Source organism: Tinamus guttatus, unplaced genomic scaffold (genome assembly GCF_059628265.1).
Source record: "Tinamus guttatus ecotype Peru unplaced genomic scaffold, ASM5962826v1 Tinamus_guttatus_pri_ptg000291l, whole genome shotgun sequence".
Lineage (NCBI taxonomy): Eukaryota > Metazoa > Chordata > Aves > Tinamiformes > Tinamidae > Tinamus > Tinamus guttatus.
In genome coordinates, this window is record NW_028288825.1 from 819,052 (window position 1) to 836,786 (window position 17,735).

Below are 17,735 nucleotides of genomic sequence, written 5' to 3' on the forward strand. Positions count from 1 at the left end.
TTAATGTTGCTAAAAGCACACAGAGCTTATGGGGCGTGGGGGGCTGTGTGTGCAGGGGCCCAGGCAGCCGCACGGTGGAGCTGCCACCTCGGCTCTGCTGACACCATTCCTGCTGGCAGCAGGTGGGGGACGAGTCATCCTGCCCTTCGAGAGGAACCTTTGTCACCTGTCAGCAGCAAACGCTGCTGATGTGCTCTGAGCTCGGCAGGAAACAGGGTGGCCTGGGAGAGCTGCAGGGAGAGGAGCGGGACACGGTGCCAAGACGTTGTCTGTCCGGGTGTTGTCACACTTCTGGTTTGGGACCACATGTCGCCGGTGACAGCAGGCACAGGCCCTCCAGGCCCAGGATGGAGGTGCATTAACCAAAGGGGCAGCAACACCTGAGTGGGACCTGCTTGCACGTGCCCCCCGGGCTGGCCCTGCGTTGAGGAGTTGGGCGCTTCTGCCTGGAGCGAGGTGCCGGAGCTGGGCAGCAAACCTGGCGTGCGGGAGGGCAGAGGGGAGAGCTCTTCTCCCGAGGGCTGTTCCCCAAGCCTCGCAGGGACTCGCTGCGGGAGGCAGCCCCGTTTTCCATGTGGGAGCTCCATTTTCCATGTGGGAGCTCCATCGCGCCTGGCAGCAGTAAGGCACTACGGCTCCTCCCTCAGGCAGCAGCAGCGGGATGGCAATGGCCTGCTTGGGATCCTGTGCCGTGGAACGGCGGTTCGTGGCTCTCGTGGAAGCCTCCGGATTCCAAGGGTGTCTCAGGTCTGTCATCCGCCAGCAGCAGAGCATGGGAGAGCTGGAAGGTGCCCCCCGGCCCTGCGGCAGAATGGGAAATCTGGCACCAGGCTGTGACCGGGTGGAGTGGAGGTGCCCGCTCCAGGGGGCACGTCCCCTTCCTGCCCTCTGCCACAAGCAACATAAGAGCAGGAGGAATCCCGAGAGGGAAGACACGGGGCATAAGGTGAGGCCGGCAACGGATTAGGGAATGATGCTCCCAGCCAGCGCCATGGGAGAAGTTTGCAGCATCCTTGCGTCTCCTTCCACCCCTGGCAGGAGGCAGGGCAGGGCTGGAGTCCCAGTTCTCCCTCCTGCTATCCAAGGGCTCAGCCCTGCCCAGGGCTGCACCCAGAAACCGCTGCAGAACAACCCTCGTACCACCAGCACTACAAGGAGGGAGAGGAGCTGGAACTGATTTTTTTGGCTATTTCCATGTCTGACTTGGCAACCAGGAACCGCAGCTTCTTCCCTCCGGAGCGGATCAGATCCACAGCACTGCAGAGACCAGCAACAGCGCGCAGTGAACACCGGCTCTCCCTGCACCTCCCCGTGCTCACAGTTCCCCCCGCGTCCTCTCACAAATGCCCCATCTCACCACCCCCAGGTTAGTGCTTAGGTAGCTCTGCTCTCTAACGCCTGCCCTTGCACTGGCTCCGATGTTTTATTTGCTATGAGTAGCAACAGCCACCAGCAGACCGGGCATCTCCGTGCCGCGAAACAGCCAAAAAATGGGGCCTCGGCGCTCGCCTCCTACTCACCTCTGGTAGTCGGCGCCGATGAGGCTGGTGCCGTTGACGGCCAGGATGCGGTCCCCGAGGGAGAGGCGGCCGTCGGCGGCCGCGGGGCTGGCCGGCACCAGCGTGCGGATGTAGATGCCGGGCGAGCAGAGCGGCGTGTGCTGGGGACAGGGACGGGGGTGAGCGCCCAGCCCGGCCCCGGGTGACAAACCCACGGTCGGGACAGCAGCGCTAGCAGGGCCGGCTGGGAAAGAGCAGCCTGCAGCTTGGTGGCCCTGCTTGGACACAACAAGGAGCATGGGGTGATCTTGCTGGGGCAGCAATTAGAGGCACCAGGTTAATGAGCCCCACGCCCTGCCTGGAGCTCCTTGCTCCAGGATGGGCCTGAGCGATGCCCCATTTCCTACAGCCTAGTGCACTGCCACGCAGGGCCGCTTAATAAGCGACCCATCGTGCTAAACCAGAGCACAGCGTGTCCCTCCTCCGAGCAGCGGGGCTGCCCTAGGAGCCTCCGGCACAGGGATGACGAGTGGCCACGCGGCACCCAGGGGCGGAGGAGAGACCCCAGCTGAGTCACGCTCCTCCGCGCCAGCTTTGGGCCCGCCAGCGCTGCAGCTGCAGGACAGATGTGCCGGGCTCGGCGCGCGCGGCGTTTCTCCTGCAAAGCCCCTCCGTTGCCCGGGAGCAGCCGCCCGCCTCGCTGCCGGCGCTGGCCGTAGCCGGTTGCCCCGGGGCCGACGCGACCTGCGGCGCGGTCGGTGGAAACTCACCAAGCCGTCGATGAGCCCCATGCCCAGCCCGAGGGGGCCCCTCTCCAGCTCCACCACGAACACGTAGCAGAAGTCGTCGGTGGCCGAGCTGCGGCTGGAGGACGCCGGCGTGGGGTAGTCGTAGGGGGTGGGAGAGCAGCCTGGCAGCGCGGAGGGACCCTGTTACCCCCCAGCATGGTCCCAGCTCCCCCGCGCCCCGCTGCAGGGGAAGTGCCCGCCGAGCCCCACATCGCGCTGACCTTGCAGGGCGCTCGGGCCGGTACCGCTGCCCTCCGGGCTGGCGCCCTTGGTGCCGCTCGGGCCGTTTCTGCGCAGCTCCGGGAGGCTGGTGCCCGCGGGGGGCTCGGGGCTGCCGGGCTCCAAGTTGAGGGGGGTGGTGGGCGGCGTGAGGAGGCAGGAGGGGTCCATGGTGGCTGCGCCTCGGCCCAGCTGCAGCTGCTGCAGCTTCTCCTGCAGCGGCTCCTCGCTGCTGCCAGGGCCCCCGTCCGGCTCTGCGCAGCCCGAGGTGCCCCCCAGCGTGGGGCCGGGGCTCTCGGGCACCTCGGGGACGTGGATTGCGCCGGGGACCTCGTGCTTTGGAGGGAGAGAAACGCTCGGCGTGAGCGGGCGGCACGCACAGCTCCCCCTCGCCAGCCTCCCGCTAAGGAGGTTGCTGGGTTCGTTCCATCCTTCCCGCTCTCCTTCCCGCTCTCCTTCCCGCCCTCCCAGGGGGATTAGCAGGAGTTAACCCCCACCAAGCACACAGGTGAGCACGGATGGGAGCCCTTGCTCCTGACCACCCTAGCAGGTCCCATAGGCGGGATAAAGGGCCCGGAGACCCTCTATCCCAATGGGAGAGCATGGCTACCTTGGCAGGGACTGGGCTCGTCCCATTGCCGCCAGGGGGGCTCTTGCTCCGCAGGCTCCAGAGGAAGTGGCGGATGTAGAGGAGGTGCCGGTAGATGTTGTCGTCCAGCGTCTCCACGTCCAGGTCCACCTTGAAGCCGCCGCTGGGCAGGACGATGGGCGGGTGGTTGTCGAAGGACTCGAGCACCTCCTCTGCAGGGGGACAACAGGGAGGCTCGCGCTGGCCCCGCTCTTCTCCAGCTCCCCAAAACACTTCCCAACACGCACATCCTCCCCGCTGCAATGGGGAGGAAGGGGGACACGGTGCGACACAGCATCCCCCTGAGAGCCCGGGATCCCACCCGCGCGGTTGTCCCCCGTCCCGGGGCTCACCGTGCCGCAGCGCGGCCGCGCTGTCCTCGCCGTCGGGCCGCCACGCCGCCACGGGGCCCACGTCCATGGCCGCCTGGCAGTGGCTCAGCAGGCGCCGCAGCTGCGCGGGGCTCAGCGCGGGGAACTCGCCTCGCAGGCACGGCCAGCTCATCTGCACCGAGGCACCGCGTCACCGGCAGCGCCGCCGCCACCGCCGCGCGCGCCCGCACGGGCTCCCCGCCGCCCTCACCTGCAGCAGCTGGGAGCCGGGCATGGCCAGCAGGTCGGCGGCGCTGGCCAGCTTGGCGAAGAACTGCCGGGCCAGCTGCTCGAAGCCGGCGCCGCGCAGCCACTCGAGCAGCAGCCGCATGCAGGCGCGCAGCCGCACGCCCTGGCTCCAGTGGAAGCAGCCCAGGGAGCAGCCTGCGGGACGCAGGGATCAGCGCTGCCCCGGGCTGCCCCCGTGCTGGGGTTTGGGACTGCCCGCGTGCCACAACCCGCTGGGTTAATTAGGGCTAATGAGCAAAATCTTGCTTCTCAATTAAAAACGGGGGCTCGGCAAGCAGGTGGCTCTGGGGAAGGTGGTGTCCTTGGTGTCTGCTTGGGTGCAAAGCTGCAGCTGTCTTGCTGCTCTCACTCCAAGCAGGCACGAGGTCTATCACCTCCTGGAGGGAAGAGATGGGCTGGCCCAGAGCTGGATCTGGGTTCAGCCTTCCCGTGAGGATGGTGCTGAGATGTTGCCGCCTCAACCTTCCCCTTCTCCCAGCCCCACAACCTCCCAAGGCCGGGGATAGGGATGGACCTGCTTTCCACCACCCCGGGATGCTCCCTCACAGCCATCAGCACCAGCCAGGCACGGAGCACCTGGCCCCAGCTGGGCGCTCGCCATGGACTGACCCTTTTCCAGGAGCTGGTTGAAGAGCAGCGTGTTGGAGAAGAAGAAGAGGTAGGCGAACATCTGCGACGTGACCTCGGGGTGCACCTCGTACTGGCGCAGCAGGTCCAGCGCCGCCTGGTAGACCAGCACGACGCGGCGCAGCTCGTCGGGCAGCGCGGGCGCCGGCCGCCATGGCTCACGGCCCTCGTTCTGGAAGGGGTTGCACTCCAGCAGCGCGGGCAGCGACACATACAGACACTGCGGGGACACGCGGCAGGACGGGCTCCTTTTTATCCTTTCCCGCTTTTTTCCCCCCTCGGACAAACCCTTCAGACCTCATCTCTTCTGCAAAAGGACCTTTCCCTATGGCTTAAGAGCAGCATCCAACAGCTGCCTCCCGGAGGCTAAAGCATGGAGGCTGTGGCAGAGCCAACGGAGCAGCTGACGTTTTCAGGCAAGTTTAGCCCCACGAGAGCCGCATGGAAGAAATCCGCCCAGATGCCGGCAAAAAGGCCGCGTGGTCCTGCGAGCTCGCGGGAAGCGGCCGGCGCCGCGGACACAGCGGCCTTTCTGCCCCGCACACTGCGCGCTCTGTCCGCTCTCCCCGTGAATCGGCCCCTTGTGCGGCGCGGGCTCCCGCTTTCCCCGCGCTCCTCCCTCTCCCAATCTGGGGAAGCGCCGCCAGCGTGCGATGCTTTCCTTGGGAAGTAACCAAAATCGGAGCTTTTCAACCCAAAGGAAAACACCTCGGCGTGCTGCGAATGTGGAACATGGGAGCCGACATGGGCTGCTGCTGTCCATGGAAGCCCCCACACAGAGTGCACACCTTGGAGATGTAGTAGACGCACTGCTGGAAGGTGTACATGATGACCTCCTCCAGCACCGTCATCGCCTCCTCGCTCGCCGTGATGGTCGAGGAGAACAGAGACTCCTTGGACCCTAGGGAGGAGGAGATGGAGATGATGCCTAAGTGAGCTGGGCAGCTGGGCGGCTATGGGCAGGATGTCGGGATGGCCCCATGCAGGGAACAGCATCTGATCGGAGCAGGCATGGAAGACCCTCCATTCTGATCAGAGCAGGCGTGGAAGACCCTCCATTCTGGACGCAGCTCAGTGCTCAGCTGCATCCCGCACCCAGGGCTCCCATCCCAGCTTGCTCCCAGCTCTCCGCTCCTGCCCAGCGCTCCTATTTTTGTCCGTCTGGTGGAGCTGTCACCAGTTAAGAACGTGCCAGCGGCTCGGCCCAGCTCCCACAGTGTGGGAATGGGGATGTCCAGTGCCTCGCTCCCCCCGGAACCCATGGGAGCACAGGGTGCCCCATGTGCAGGGTGAGGTTGGCTGATCCCCTCCTCCCGGCCACGGCATCGGCCACCACGGGCCCCGTGTCCTGCCTTTGATATCCAGCTCCTCCTCCATGCTCTGGATGTAGGTGGGGGACTTCTGCTGCACAAAGTAGAGGATCTCGATGGCGTTGGACATCCAGAAGAGGATGTGCTGCAGGTCCGGCAGCAGGTCCGTGATGGTCAAGCGGGACAGGGACACGGGATCCTGGCTGGGGAGACAGGGAGAGCGTCCCTGGCTACGGCTCCGCTCGGATCCGGTATGTAAGCGCAGCCGCACTGCAGCTCCCAGGGAAGTATGTGCTACGTGTGCCAGCTGTGGCAGTTCAAATCCAGCCCGCCTGCACTGGGCTGTTCAAAAATAAACCAAAACAAATAAAAAGCATCTGGAAAGCTGAGTTCAGCAACGGCTGAACTCTTTTTTTTCCTTTTATAATAAAGCCTGGGAGGCTCCTCCTAGAACTTGCTGGGAATGGCTGTGGCTGCACATGCTGCCCCGAGTGGGTCCCCAGGCTGGCTGGGAGCTCACGGCCACGACCACAGGGTGGTGGCAACTGCCCTGGCTGTTCTGCTGGGAATGGGGCTCTCCTGGCGGGATGCGCTCGCCCCCTTCCCAAGGAAAGCGAGCGCGGAGGGTCGGTCACACTTACTGCTGCGACTGCTTCTCCGCCAGCTCCTGCGTCTTCTCCTGGGCTCAGGGAGAAAGAGCAGCAGTGAGTATAGGACCAAGCCGAGGGACAACACGGCCCAGGAGCAGCTGATCACCCCATTCCTGCCACCAGGAAAGAGCCCGTGGGAAACGGGTGCGGGGGGACGTGCGCGGCCGACTGACCCGCACTGTCCGCTGGATCCTCCTGGCCGCCTTGAGCAGCAGCTGCCCGAAGTCCCCCGGCGCGAAGGCGGTGGCCGAGTGCTGCACGCAGAGGCAGAGCAGGAAGGCGGGCGTGAGCTTGTGGTCGTCGCCCGCCGGCTCGATGAGGCTCAGGATGCGGCCCAGCAGCGCGTCCTCGGCCGCGCGCTCGAACTCCAGCAGCGGCCTCCGGCGCGACGCCTTGGGGCCGGCTCCCGGCGCGCTGCCCGTGCCGCCGCCGCCGGGGCGCCGCGGGGCCAGGCGGCCGCCGCAGCCCGCGCACAGGTTGGGGACGGCGGCGGTGGCAGCACGTTGCAGCGCGCGCAGCCGGGCCAGCGTCTGCGCGGGCAGCGGCTGCGCCTTGCCGGGGTCCTTGTAGAGCAGCAGGTAGTAGAGGCCGAGCGAGAGCAGGTCGCCGTGGCGCAGCGGCACCGGGCCCGCCGCCGCGCAGAAGTTCACGGCCACGGCGGCGCCGGCGCCTGGCTCCAGCAGCAGCCGCTCGTCCGGGCGCCGGCGGCCGCCCGGGAGCCGCCGCAGGGTGCAGTGCAGGGGCAGGATGTCCGGGGCGCACAGGGCGATGCTGGGGCTGCTGGCGGCCGTGCGCTGCCCCACTGTGTGCTGCTCGCGGTTCAGCAGGTAGACCAGGCTGTCCTATGGGGTGAGCGGGGGCTCAGCGTGGGTGCCATCCACCCCCTGCAGAGCCTTTGCACCCCTAGTGACACCGTGCATGTGCCACCATGCATGTGTGACCGTGCATGTGACACCAAGGATGTGACACCATGTATGTGCCACCATGCATGTCCCTGCTGCATGCACACACACACACACACACACATGCACACGCACACACACACCCCTCAACAGTCACATCCTCTCCCTGGCTCTTTCCCAACCCCATGGTACCCAAGGATGCTCCGGGGGAATCCCAAACCCCCACGGGCAACACAGCAGAGGCAGAGGGGAGAAGATGCAGCTGAAAACATTGTCCTTAAGGATGCTCTTGCAGCAACCCCAACCTATGAGCAACACAGCGGGTACAGAGGGGAGAAGATGCTGCTGGAAGCATCGTCCTTCAGGATGCTCATGCACCCCAACCCAGTGTGACCGCACGAGATGTCCCCGTCCCGCGGGCCTGGCGCGGTGCTCACGTGCTGCTCGCTGTAGCCCTGCAGCAGCAGGAGGTGCGGGGACTGGTAGAGGGAGAAGCGCATGGTGGCGGCGGGCGGCGCGGGGCCCTCGTGGGCGCCCCGCAGCGCCTCGGGCAGCGTGGAGTAGTGGCGCCGGAGCGGGTCGTCGCGCCGCGGCGCCGCGCGGCCCAGGCTGCTCTCGCTGAGGCTGCGCCGCAGCGCCGGGGGGGGCCCGGGGCGCTCACAGAGCCGCGCGGCCCCCTTGGCCCGGTGCCGCTGCAGCCTCCGCGCCTGGGCGTTGATCCCTGCGGGAGGGAGAGCGGCCGTCAGCCCCCCGGCCACCCCCCGCCAGCTCCCCTGTCCCCTTGTGCCACCCTCCTGCCTGCAGCATCGCTGCAGCCACGGCCCCCGTGCAGCACCCCGGGAGCGGGGCATGAGGCCAGCGTGCCCTTCCCGAAGGGTGACACAGACACGGTCCCCATATGCCAACAGGAGGTTGTTTTATGCCAGCGTCCCCCCCATCATCACCCTGTCCCCCCCGGCCATGTGCCCCAAACCTCCTCCTCATCCTCTGCAGCATCCTTGGCTGCCCCCCGGGCTGGGGCGCCTGGTGCCTAGAGCGAAGGAAAGGGCCGGGATGGATCCACGGGGCCGGAGCGAGCGCCGGGGCTGCGGCAGGACCAGCTGCTGCGGCAGCCGCCGCCGGCAACTTTGCCCAGTGCCGGCGGGGGAAGAGCCGTGAGCGGGAGGAACGGGAGCGCGCACGAGGGAGCGGGGCTGCCGCAGGCACCGGCTGCCCCCGCGCGCCGGGAAAAGCGGCGCGATCCAAGCGGCGGGATGTACCTTGCACGGGCATCCTGCCCGGAGCCGCTCGCGGGCATTCGGTGCTTACTGCGGTGGCAGGATCTGCTCCGGAGGGGCCACAGTCCCGGCTCGCGCCTCTGCTCCCGGAGCCGCGCTCCGGAGCTCCGGAGCACCGAGCCGGACTGGGGACGGGAGCCAGATGCCGGCTGCTTAAAGGGACACTCACAAGCTCAGACCCCCAAAATGCCACCGGCCTTATTTGGTGAGGAACGGGCTCCCGGCTCTGAAACGCATCCTTTTTGGTTTGTTTGCTTTAAACTGAGCGCTGGGAAAAAAATGAAAGCGCTGGGGCTGGGAGAGGGAGAAAATAACCCCTGCTGCTCATGTGCCTTAGGAGGAGGGCACGACACGGCCCAGCGGGACTGCAGCGAGTCCCAGCGTGGCCAGGAGATGCCCTTCCCTGTGCCCCTCTTCCCAAGAAAGCGGCTGGCACCCCAACATCCCGCACCCATCGCTGGCATGAGAGCGAATGGAGCCTCTGTGCTGAGCTCACTGCAGGAACGCAGGAAGGGGAGCCCAGGAACAGCGGTGCTGCTTTCCCAGGAAAGCATCGGATTTGGGGCCGCGATAACCTCGGCCACGTTTGTCCCAGGTGGCCAAGGGGGTCTGGACCCCACGGCCCCGGTTATCACCCCCGGGAGCACAAGCCGGGCCGGGAGCAAGCAGGGCCGCCGGGTCCCACGCTGGGATGGACGAGCCCTCGCCGGTCCCTTATCTAGGGGGAAGGAAGCTCCTGTATTTATTTTGTGGCATTAAACCTGGTAGGAAAAAGCTGCTTTTTGGCTGGCGGCTCCCCCAGCGCAGCCCTGGAAAGATAAACACGGCTCTTTTCCTGAACGCAACGTGGGCCTCCTATAAACCTGGGTGTTTTTTGAATCTACTACTAACATTTTCTCAGTTGCAGGCTAAATCAGCCAAAAAAAACGGGAAAGCTGCAGCGAGGCCAAGGAGAGCCCATGGCTACTGGCTTAAATGACAGAAAAATGGAGTGGAGAAGGGGGTAGTCACCAAGGAGGGAGGTTTTGGATGTGCCCAGGAGGGACTGATGCAGGGCTGGTGCTTCCTAACACTACCTCGAATCCAAAGGAATCCCCCAGGATGCAGCCATGCTACCGGCTTTTATTTGCATTCCACCTACAGGTCCTCAGAGATACCTTTTAATAGCCCTGTCTTTTGATATAACAGACTTCGCTTTCACATTTCCCAAGGCGTGGAAGCGATTCTGCCTCCAAACTCCCAGGAAATCCCAGCCAGCAAGGGCCAAGGAAGGAGCAAGGGGCAAATCTGGGACAGGTTTCCAAAGCAGGAGGGAGGCAGGATGGAGGCCAAGCACCGTGGCCGCGTCTCCCGCTCCGGGCTGGGCGCTGGCGCCGCAGGGCGACGTCGCCCCTCGTTTGCAGCTGAGCTGCACAACCTGCACTGCTAATTAGTGACAACAAGAGCAAGTGAGTTCCCTCCACCCCAGCGGGAAGCAGCTAATAAACTAATTAGGATAATGGGTAACTGAGCAGATAAAACTCTTAAGCCATTTGCTAACAGGTCACAGATGGATGTGGGGCCTTTCCTGCCAGTTCAGCACAGGGTGACAGAGCTGGGCCCTTCCTGGGGCCTCTGACCATGCCCCAGGCTGGGAGTTGCTGGGATGTGTTTCCACAGGGATCCGGCTCTGCTGCATTTCTGCGCTTTGCTCTGGGGAGCCATGAGCCCGATGTCCTGCTGCTCTTGTGCCGAGGTTGTGTTTTCCATGGTAAAGGTAAGCCTGGTAAGGTTGCCTGGGGTTCCTCATTGTCCCCAAATGCCCCTCCAGCAGCAGGTGGATGGAGGAGCTGCCATCCCTACCAGGACTGCCCAAATGAAGCAATGCCCATCCCTTGACAGCCACGTGAGCTCAGGATCCTAGCAGGACGCTTGCAAGCGCGTAGGTGACCCTGGAACCCGCGGCCAGCTCCAGCTATTGCACTTGGCTCTTTCCCTGTTCTCTGCTCAAAAGGAGCCATTTTTAGAGTCTCTCCAGCCTGCAGCTATTCCAAGGCTTTTAACTTCTCTTTGATTCCCTACTGGGGGGGAAAAAAGAAGGAGCTAAAAGCAGATGCTGACCTCTACATCCTCCTCACCCCATCCCATGGCCCAAACCTGGTGCCAGGCACGTGGCAGGAGCAGCTCTGCCTGTGCTGCGTGCCATGGGGTGGGAATGACTTTGAGGAGCTGGATAGGCTCTCAAACTACTCCTGAAATCCCAAACCTGATTTTTGGGGCACAACATGCAGTTGCTGGGATGAAAGAACATTCCAGGGAGGTGCAGGCCCATCTCTTGCCTTAGGACACAGGATCTCACAGCACCCTTTGCTTTTAGAGGGGGGGAGAAAATGCACCAAGATTTCTTTGATTGCTAAAATGAAAAGTTTCTCCTGATACTTTGAAGAAACCAGCAGCTGCCTATGCCTGGGAGGCAGGTCCTGTGCTTGGAGCCTAGGACCACAGGAGCTGGATGCTCTCCCTGGAAACCCATACGGTTGCTTGTCACACTGGATTGCCCTTGTGCTGCATTTCTAGACTCCCTCCTGCTTTAAAATAGGATGGGAAACAGGCTTTTAAAACTGATGAGATGAGCCCATTTCCCATCGGTGCTGTCCCCGTGACGTCCTGCCCACCAACAAACAGGCTCTTCCCCTCCACGCTGCTCTAGCTGGGATCTTCTCCCTGTGCTTCTTTGCAGGAGCTGGGCCCATCGTGCCCAGACCCCAAATCGCCTTTGTGCCCAGCCAGTTGTCTCCTTGCAGCCCCAACAGCTGTGCAGCCCCCGGGAGCAGCAGGCGCATCCCGAGCATCTTCCTGCCAAAGCGCCCGCGGGTCCCTGCGGCAGCTGCCACATTCTCGCCGGGAGCGAGCGGCCGAGCTTGGCTGATCCGTAAAGGAGGGCGCTGATCGCCGGGGCTGCGGCCATCCTGGTGCACGACCCGCTCCCGGGCTCTGCTCCAGCACCGCGGCCGGAGCTGCTCCCTGACCCTCTCCCGGCCCCCGCGAGCGCTTGCGCCTGGCTCTGACCTGCGGTCGTGGTGTCCACGTCCCGGGACGCCAGCTCCTCCACCTCCACCTTCCTGCGCAGCTCCAGGCGCCGGGAAAAGCCCTCCCTGGGCTTCCACAGGTCCTGGATGAGCAGCGGCTTCTCGGAGTCGCCGAGCACCCGCAGCCCTTCGGTTTGCCAGCGCTTCTCGGCGCCCTCGAAGCGCCCCACGACGTCGCACAGCACGAACTGGCCCGCGTCGGCCTGGCTCAGCCCGTAGCGCTCCAAGGCCTCCTTGACCAGCTCCCGCGCACCTGAGCTGCCCGTTGCCAACACGCTCTTGTAGTTGGTGCCCGCACAGATGTTGCCCCCAAAGATCTTCAGGACGCCCGGGGCGGAAAGTTGGGTGGAGAGCTCAGCTGGATCATCTCCGTTAGCTGCGGAGAAGGAGGATGCCGAGCTCCGGTCCTTATAGCTCAGCGTCCGGTACAAGACCTGGGAGAAAATCCGGCTCTGGCGTTTCAGCCTGTTCTTGGATGGTGGAGCCATGGTGGAGGAGGATCCATAAAACATCTTGCGGGAGGTCATCATGGGACACAGCTGGGCAGAAGAGAGACAAAACGGGAAGAATCAGGACTCTGAAGGCCACATGTGTGACCAACAAGAGCAAAGCAGCCAGCTTTGGGGCACAGATGGGGCATGGGGAGCACATGGCAGCCTGTTGCTGGTGGCCTGTGGATTATCTGCTGTCTCCTCTGATATGGAAAAAAGAGAGCCAAGAAGGTGATTTCCCTTGGGAAACCCAGCCAAGTTCCTCCAGGCTCCTTGGGATCAGCCCAGTTAGCCCCAGGATGGATTTGTCCCCCAAAATTTGACCTGGAGCAGCCCCAGATTTCCGCATTGTACATATTAATAGCGATCCCTCCTGCCTAAGCAGGAATGTGCTTATCTGCAGCTGGTCTTGCAGCGAGAGAAAAGCAGAGCCCAGCAGTTTTGTCACAGCCGGGACTCAAGAGGGACCTTCCTGGTCAGGAGCCAAAGCATTAGGAGTCACTTTGACTAACAAGTTTACAGAGCAATCCCATTTTTTAAAGGTGAAGCACAAAGCTTGGATGCAAATTAAATTGCACTTGGAGGTCACTGCTAAATGTCTTTGCTAGCTAAGAGCCATTGGGTGAAAATGGGCTTTAATTAGCCTTTCTAAAAATGTCCTTACCCTGGCAAACCTGCTGGCAGCTGTTAGCATGCTAAGGATGTTAAAACACCCGGTGGCATCACTGATGGTGGTGACCATGACGGGGACCCTTATTGCATGAGCCACTGAGGCACTATGAGGGGAGCAATGGGGTACTTTGGTCCCTGGGGACAGGCCCAAGACCACAGGGCTTTTCTGCTGCAGGCAGATAAAGGTCAGGCGATGCAGCTGCCAACATCTGGGGCTGGCTCTTAAATCATGTGCTGGATGCAGGAACACTTGGCACTTGCCCAGCGCTGACTCCATTCCAGGCTACAGAATGAATCACGGAGGGGAAAGGCCCAGGAACAGAATTTGAGCCCTCCTGAGTTGGACAGGGCAGAGTTTGCCCAAACCCGGGGTTATAAACCATTCCCAGGGCTTGCAAGCATCTCCTCATTTCCAGGCCTCTGACGTCCCTCCCCAAGACAGACACAGTTAGGAAGAATGATTTTGGTGCTGGAAAGGCTCCAAACCACCATCTAATTCGGGAAGAAAAAGCGTCCCTGCTGCTAATGGGAGAGGTCACCTTCTCGCCCAGAAACAGCCTTGGGGCTGCACGCGGGGACTCCTGCCAGGCGCATCCCAGCCTGTTTCCCGTGTCCCTAGCACAGGAAAACTGCCCCAGTGTCCCGGGAAGACCCTACTACTGAGGACACAAGACACAAAATAACTTTTGTTATCAAATTGCCACTTTCAATGCACAGCTCTAATCTCATCTTGTCCATCCAGGCTAAAACAAAACCCCTTCACATCTGCTGTTGGTAAGATCATTCCTTCAAGCCCACATCATAGGCGGTGAGACTGCGTCTTGCAGGTCCCCGCCTGGTTTTTGAATATGTTATTTATAGCTCAGCTATTTTCCTGTTCTCTCCATCAAACCTGACTCCTACAGAGGGCAGGGGCAGAGCCGTTTCGCAGAGCAAGTACTAGGAAAAAAAATATGAGGCTTGGAGAGAAAGGAGCTGCCAGCCTGGCCCTTGTGTTATCCAATAGCCTGAACCGCCTCTGAGGGCATCAGGCACCAGCCCAGTCCACCTGAGAAATCACAACTTTCTCCAGAAGAGAGTCTAATACATGGTTTTAATCCTCCAGACATCAGGAGATAAATGTGCTCTCCTGCATCCTATGCTGTCTGGGGACATGAAGCCCGTGGCTAAGGAAGCATGATCCAGACTTTCCAAAGCTCTGCTTTCTTACTCACCATATGGCAAAGCTTTCCCTGGCACTTGCTGCTGCGAGCTATGCAGGAGGTAGCCCGGAGGCTCTGTGACTGGGATGGACCGTCTCCGAGCGCGCCGAAGCCGTCTCGCTCCCATGGGATGTACTCTGCATCCAGGCCAAAGGGCTTTGAACACATGTGGCTGATGCACATCGCTCCACGACCACATCGGACTGCGCTGCTGGGAGCAAAGCGCCTTACCTTGCCACGCTCCTCAGGTGCCCTTCCTCCTTCCCTCCGTCCTCATCCTCAAGGCAAGCCTTGGGCTTCCCGCTGCGGCGCGCATCCTCCCGCTCCTGGAAGAGGGACAGGCGGCACCGGCTCGGCGGGGCCCGGCACCGGCGCCCACGGGATGCTCGCCCAGGTGCTCCCTGTGGGCTGCGGGGACGGGGAGAAGCCCGGAGCACGCGGTGCTCTCGCCTGTGCAACCCAGAACGGAAGAGAAGAGGCACCTGCTCAGCGCCCGCCCGTCACTTCATGGGCGTCTCTCGGAAAAAGGAAGCAATGGAAAAGCTTTTCCGTGGCTCTGCAAAGGCTGATGAGGAAAGTGCCACCTAATCAGATCTCCCTATCACGGCTGCAGCTCTGTCCAGCCGCCTCCAGCAACTCCCAAGCGCCGTTTGGGCTGCGGAGGAAACTTTCGGAAAGGCGCCCGGCCGGGATGCCAGCGGCAAGGAGGTGCTGAAGCTGCCTCCGCCTCCCACGGCTTCTTCCTATGATTAATCACTCTCTCCATTTAAATATTTATGCCTTATTTCCAACGTGTCTGGCTTCAGCTTCCAGACAGTGAGTCTCATCATGCTTTTCCCTGCTCCATTAACGAGTTTTTGAATCCCAAGTATTTTTCTCCCGACTCCGTGAGAGTGTTTAGGTGCTTTAACGGAGCCCCCCGCTCCCTCTTTCTCCCTCCCTCCCGTCTGCCCATCGGCTCCTGTGGGAAGCTTGGTGAGTGCTTAATTCCTCATCCCAAGGAGGAATGGGAAAACACTCCAGGCTCCAGCCAGGACTTCTTGGTGCAACAAGGTTTCCATTCAGCTCTAACGACACTGCTGCTCGTCAGCCTGCTCTGGATGCTATTAACACTGTACTGACCTGTGTGTCATCTACAGGCTCTTCCAGAAACAATCTGCATCTCTCTCCTGATTGCTATGAAAGCACCAAAACTCCTTCCTAGCAATGCCCAGCAGTGGGTGAAAACCTCCTCTGACAGCTGCTTTTGCTACAGATCAGGTTTATTTAGTACAGGCTTCCATGACATGGCGTCATGTCAGCTCTAACTGCTGCAGAGACTCTTTTTATTACCATAGAGTGCAGATTTTAACAGAAATATCACATTGCATAACTCGGATGCCTTCACAAAAGTGCAGCACAGTCATGCAGTCACCTCTCTCAGTAGGGAATGAAATCACTCCTGCCTGACAAGAGTTGTTTTCCATGGAGCCACGAGCATCAGGAACAAAATTCATGCTGTGCAGCAAGTCTTTAATCAATTAAACCCTGAGCCAGGTATCATCTTGTTTTCCCCAGGCAGGCCGACATCAAGCCAATCAACCTGTAGCCACCAGGTCATCTTACTCCCTTTTGGGAGGAGCAGCAACACTATTAAAGCACTTTTTAATCTCCTGGAATTTCCCTAGGGATTATCCCAAAGTAGACGCCAGCTCCACATGAGCGTGTGTGCATGCACGAGCAGGCGGGTGAGATTTTGGCTACAGCCATCCCACAGCTACAAGCAGAAAAACTATTTCCCCAGGTTCCTATTTGAAATTTTCCTCTTTTTTGTTTTTTATTATTATTATTTTAACGGAAACAGTGCAGACTTGCAGCCTGGGCATAATGGGGACAGCCGCAGCCCAGACGCTCCGAGCGGAGGGAGAGGCCGCTCCGGCGCTGCAATGTGGAACGAATTATAACTCGGAGAGGAAATGAGACCGCTCCAGGCTCGGCAGCTCCGACGTGGGCTCCGAGAGCGAGTCCTGCCCGGCGCCCGTCCTGCTTCCCCGCTTCCCTCCCCTCAATTTCACATCAAGCCTCTACTTTCGAGACCGGCGTTTTATCACCCATGTTTTATCTGCCTAATCTAGGGACAGATCCGAGCTCGATAAAGTCAGTGCCAGCCTGGCTGCCGTCTTTAGCCGGATCAGGGCCGGTAAACTCCTTACCGTGTTATTATTAGCAGCAGCCGTTCTGCTGCAGCACTCCAGACCTGTGTTAAAACAAGAGGCAGTTCCAGCCTTGCAAAGCCTAAATTTTTTCCTAAAAGCAGTTCCAGCTCTGCAGATTATAATGACTTGGGACCCAGTTCTGCAGGGAACAGGCTGCAGCACGCTCCACTCAAGGAAGCAAGAGTCCTCTAGCACTTCTTTTCTTGCTGTTTTCATTATTTTACAGGTTCTTTTGAGCTGCCAGCATGCATCAGCTCTGTGGTAAGGCGCGAGTACAAATGATAGCCCTCTGCTGCGCACCTCTACTCACAGGCACGCAAGGAGCAGCTTAAAGAGAGGGCTTGCTTTCAACTGCCTTTTGAGCAGCCGGGTCTCAGTAGGCTGCCTAATTATAAGATCTTAGTGGTATTTTCTTTTTTCTTTTTTCTTTTTCCCAGTGATAATTAACTGCTCTGAAGAGCCCTGAAAATAGGCACTTGGAAATCAAGTGGCAAACGCCCCTGAGTTTTCTCTGTGGCAGTTACAACTCTACAAGAAATTGCTCCATGCTCACCGGACAAGGTCGATCCCGTCACCTTCATGCCAAGACCAGGGGTCCCAGATAGTCGCAAGGAGGTGAAATATGGAGCGCGCAAGGGGAGAAGGATCCCATGGGTGCTGCGATGGAGAGGGGTGCCCAGGTGCTTCTTGTGCCCGGTGCTGTTTGCAAGGCAGGGCTGGTCGCCACGGGCAACCACCCAAGCCCTAACTCTGCTTGGGGCTTTCCAAGGGGATAAACACAACTCTTCCCGCACGGGCAGGCAGCGGGACCGGCTGGATAGACCCCAGGAGAAGCTGCGGGACCGGCTGCACAGACCCCAGGAGAAGGGGGCGCAGGGTGCCTGCAAGCAGAGGGACCTCGACCCGCGGCGAGAGGGAGAATCCAAGAAAACGGGACGCTGGACAGGCTCCATCCGCGCCCCCCCGCGCGAGGTACTCACCGTGCGGGGCCGGCTCCAGGGCGGGGCTGCAGCGTGCGGAGCAGCGCAAAGAGCGGAGCAGCGCAGGGAGCAGCGCACGGAGCGCAGGGAGCAGCGCACGGAGCGCAGGACGCGCGGAGCAGCGCAGGGAGCAACGCAGGGCGCGCGGAGCAGCGCAGGGAGCGCAGGACGCGCGGAGCAGCTCAGGGAGCAGCGCAGGGAGCAGCGCAGCGCGCACGGAGCGCGGCAGCACCGCGGCGCCCCCCCGCGGCCGCCCGCGGCGCCCCCTCCCTCCGCGCAGGGCCGCGCAGCGCCCGCCCCGGGCCGGGCCCGCGGCTGCCCCCGGCCTCGCTGCTCTCCCGCCGCGGGGGGCACCGCGGTTTTAGCGCAAGGAGCGCTGTGGTGCTCGGGGTGCGTTTGGGGTGAGAATCCCCCCCTGTCGCTGTCACCCTTGTGGGTGACAAACCACCCTGTGATGCACTTGGCACCTCACGACCCTTTGGGAATCGGAAGGTGATAGCAAAGCCCAGGCGGGATGTGTCCCAGCGTGGCAGGATGACATCCCACCCCGCTACCAGACCTGACGGGGAGAAGCCACAGGAGACGGGGAAGTGACAGATCAGGTTTC

At 61.5% G+C, this 17,735-nt stretch overlaps 1 protein-coding gene across 1 annotated transcript; it reads right to left on the bottom strand.

The window, feature by feature from the left end:
- Nucleotides 1-1,148: 1,148 nt before the first annotated feature.
- RADIL (Rap associating with DIL domain) lies at nucleotides 1,149-17,167 on the bottom strand. Its single transcript, XM_088527817.1, has 15 exons — nucleotides 17,129-17,167; nucleotides 11,569-12,127; nucleotides 7,681-7,964; nucleotides 6,515-7,183; nucleotides 6,333-6,370; nucleotides 5,734-5,894; nucleotides 5,170-5,282; nucleotides 4,364-4,601; nucleotides 3,717-3,889; nucleotides 3,488-3,638; nucleotides 3,117-3,307; nucleotides 2,509-2,842; nucleotides 2,270-2,409; nucleotides 1,521-1,660; nucleotides 1,149-1,257 (listed from the first exon to the last, which is right to left on the bottom strand). Exons 2-15 carry the CDS (start codon nucleotides 12,116-12,118, stop codon nucleotides 1,149-1,151), a joined length of 3,291 nt encoding a protein of 1,096 aa, XP_088383943.1. The 5' UTR covers nucleotides 12,119-12,127; nucleotides 17,129-17,167.
- Nucleotides 17,168-17,735: the final 568 nt, after the last annotated feature.

Excerpts from the sequence above, each read along its gene's own strand:
- RADIL (XM_088527817.1), bottom strand. The coding sequence starts at position 12,118 with ATGATGACCTCCCGCAAGATGTTTTATGGATCCTCCTCCACCATGGCT. Across the intron at positions 7,965-11,568 it reads CGTGGACACCACGACCGCAG|GGATCAACGCCCAGGCGCGG; the intron begins GTCAGAGCCAGG and ends TCCCTCCCGCAG. Across the intron at positions 5,895-6,332 it reads GCGGAGAAGCAGTCGCAGCA|CCAGGATCCCGTGTCCCTGT; the intron begins GTAAGTGTGACC and ends CTGTCTCCCCAG.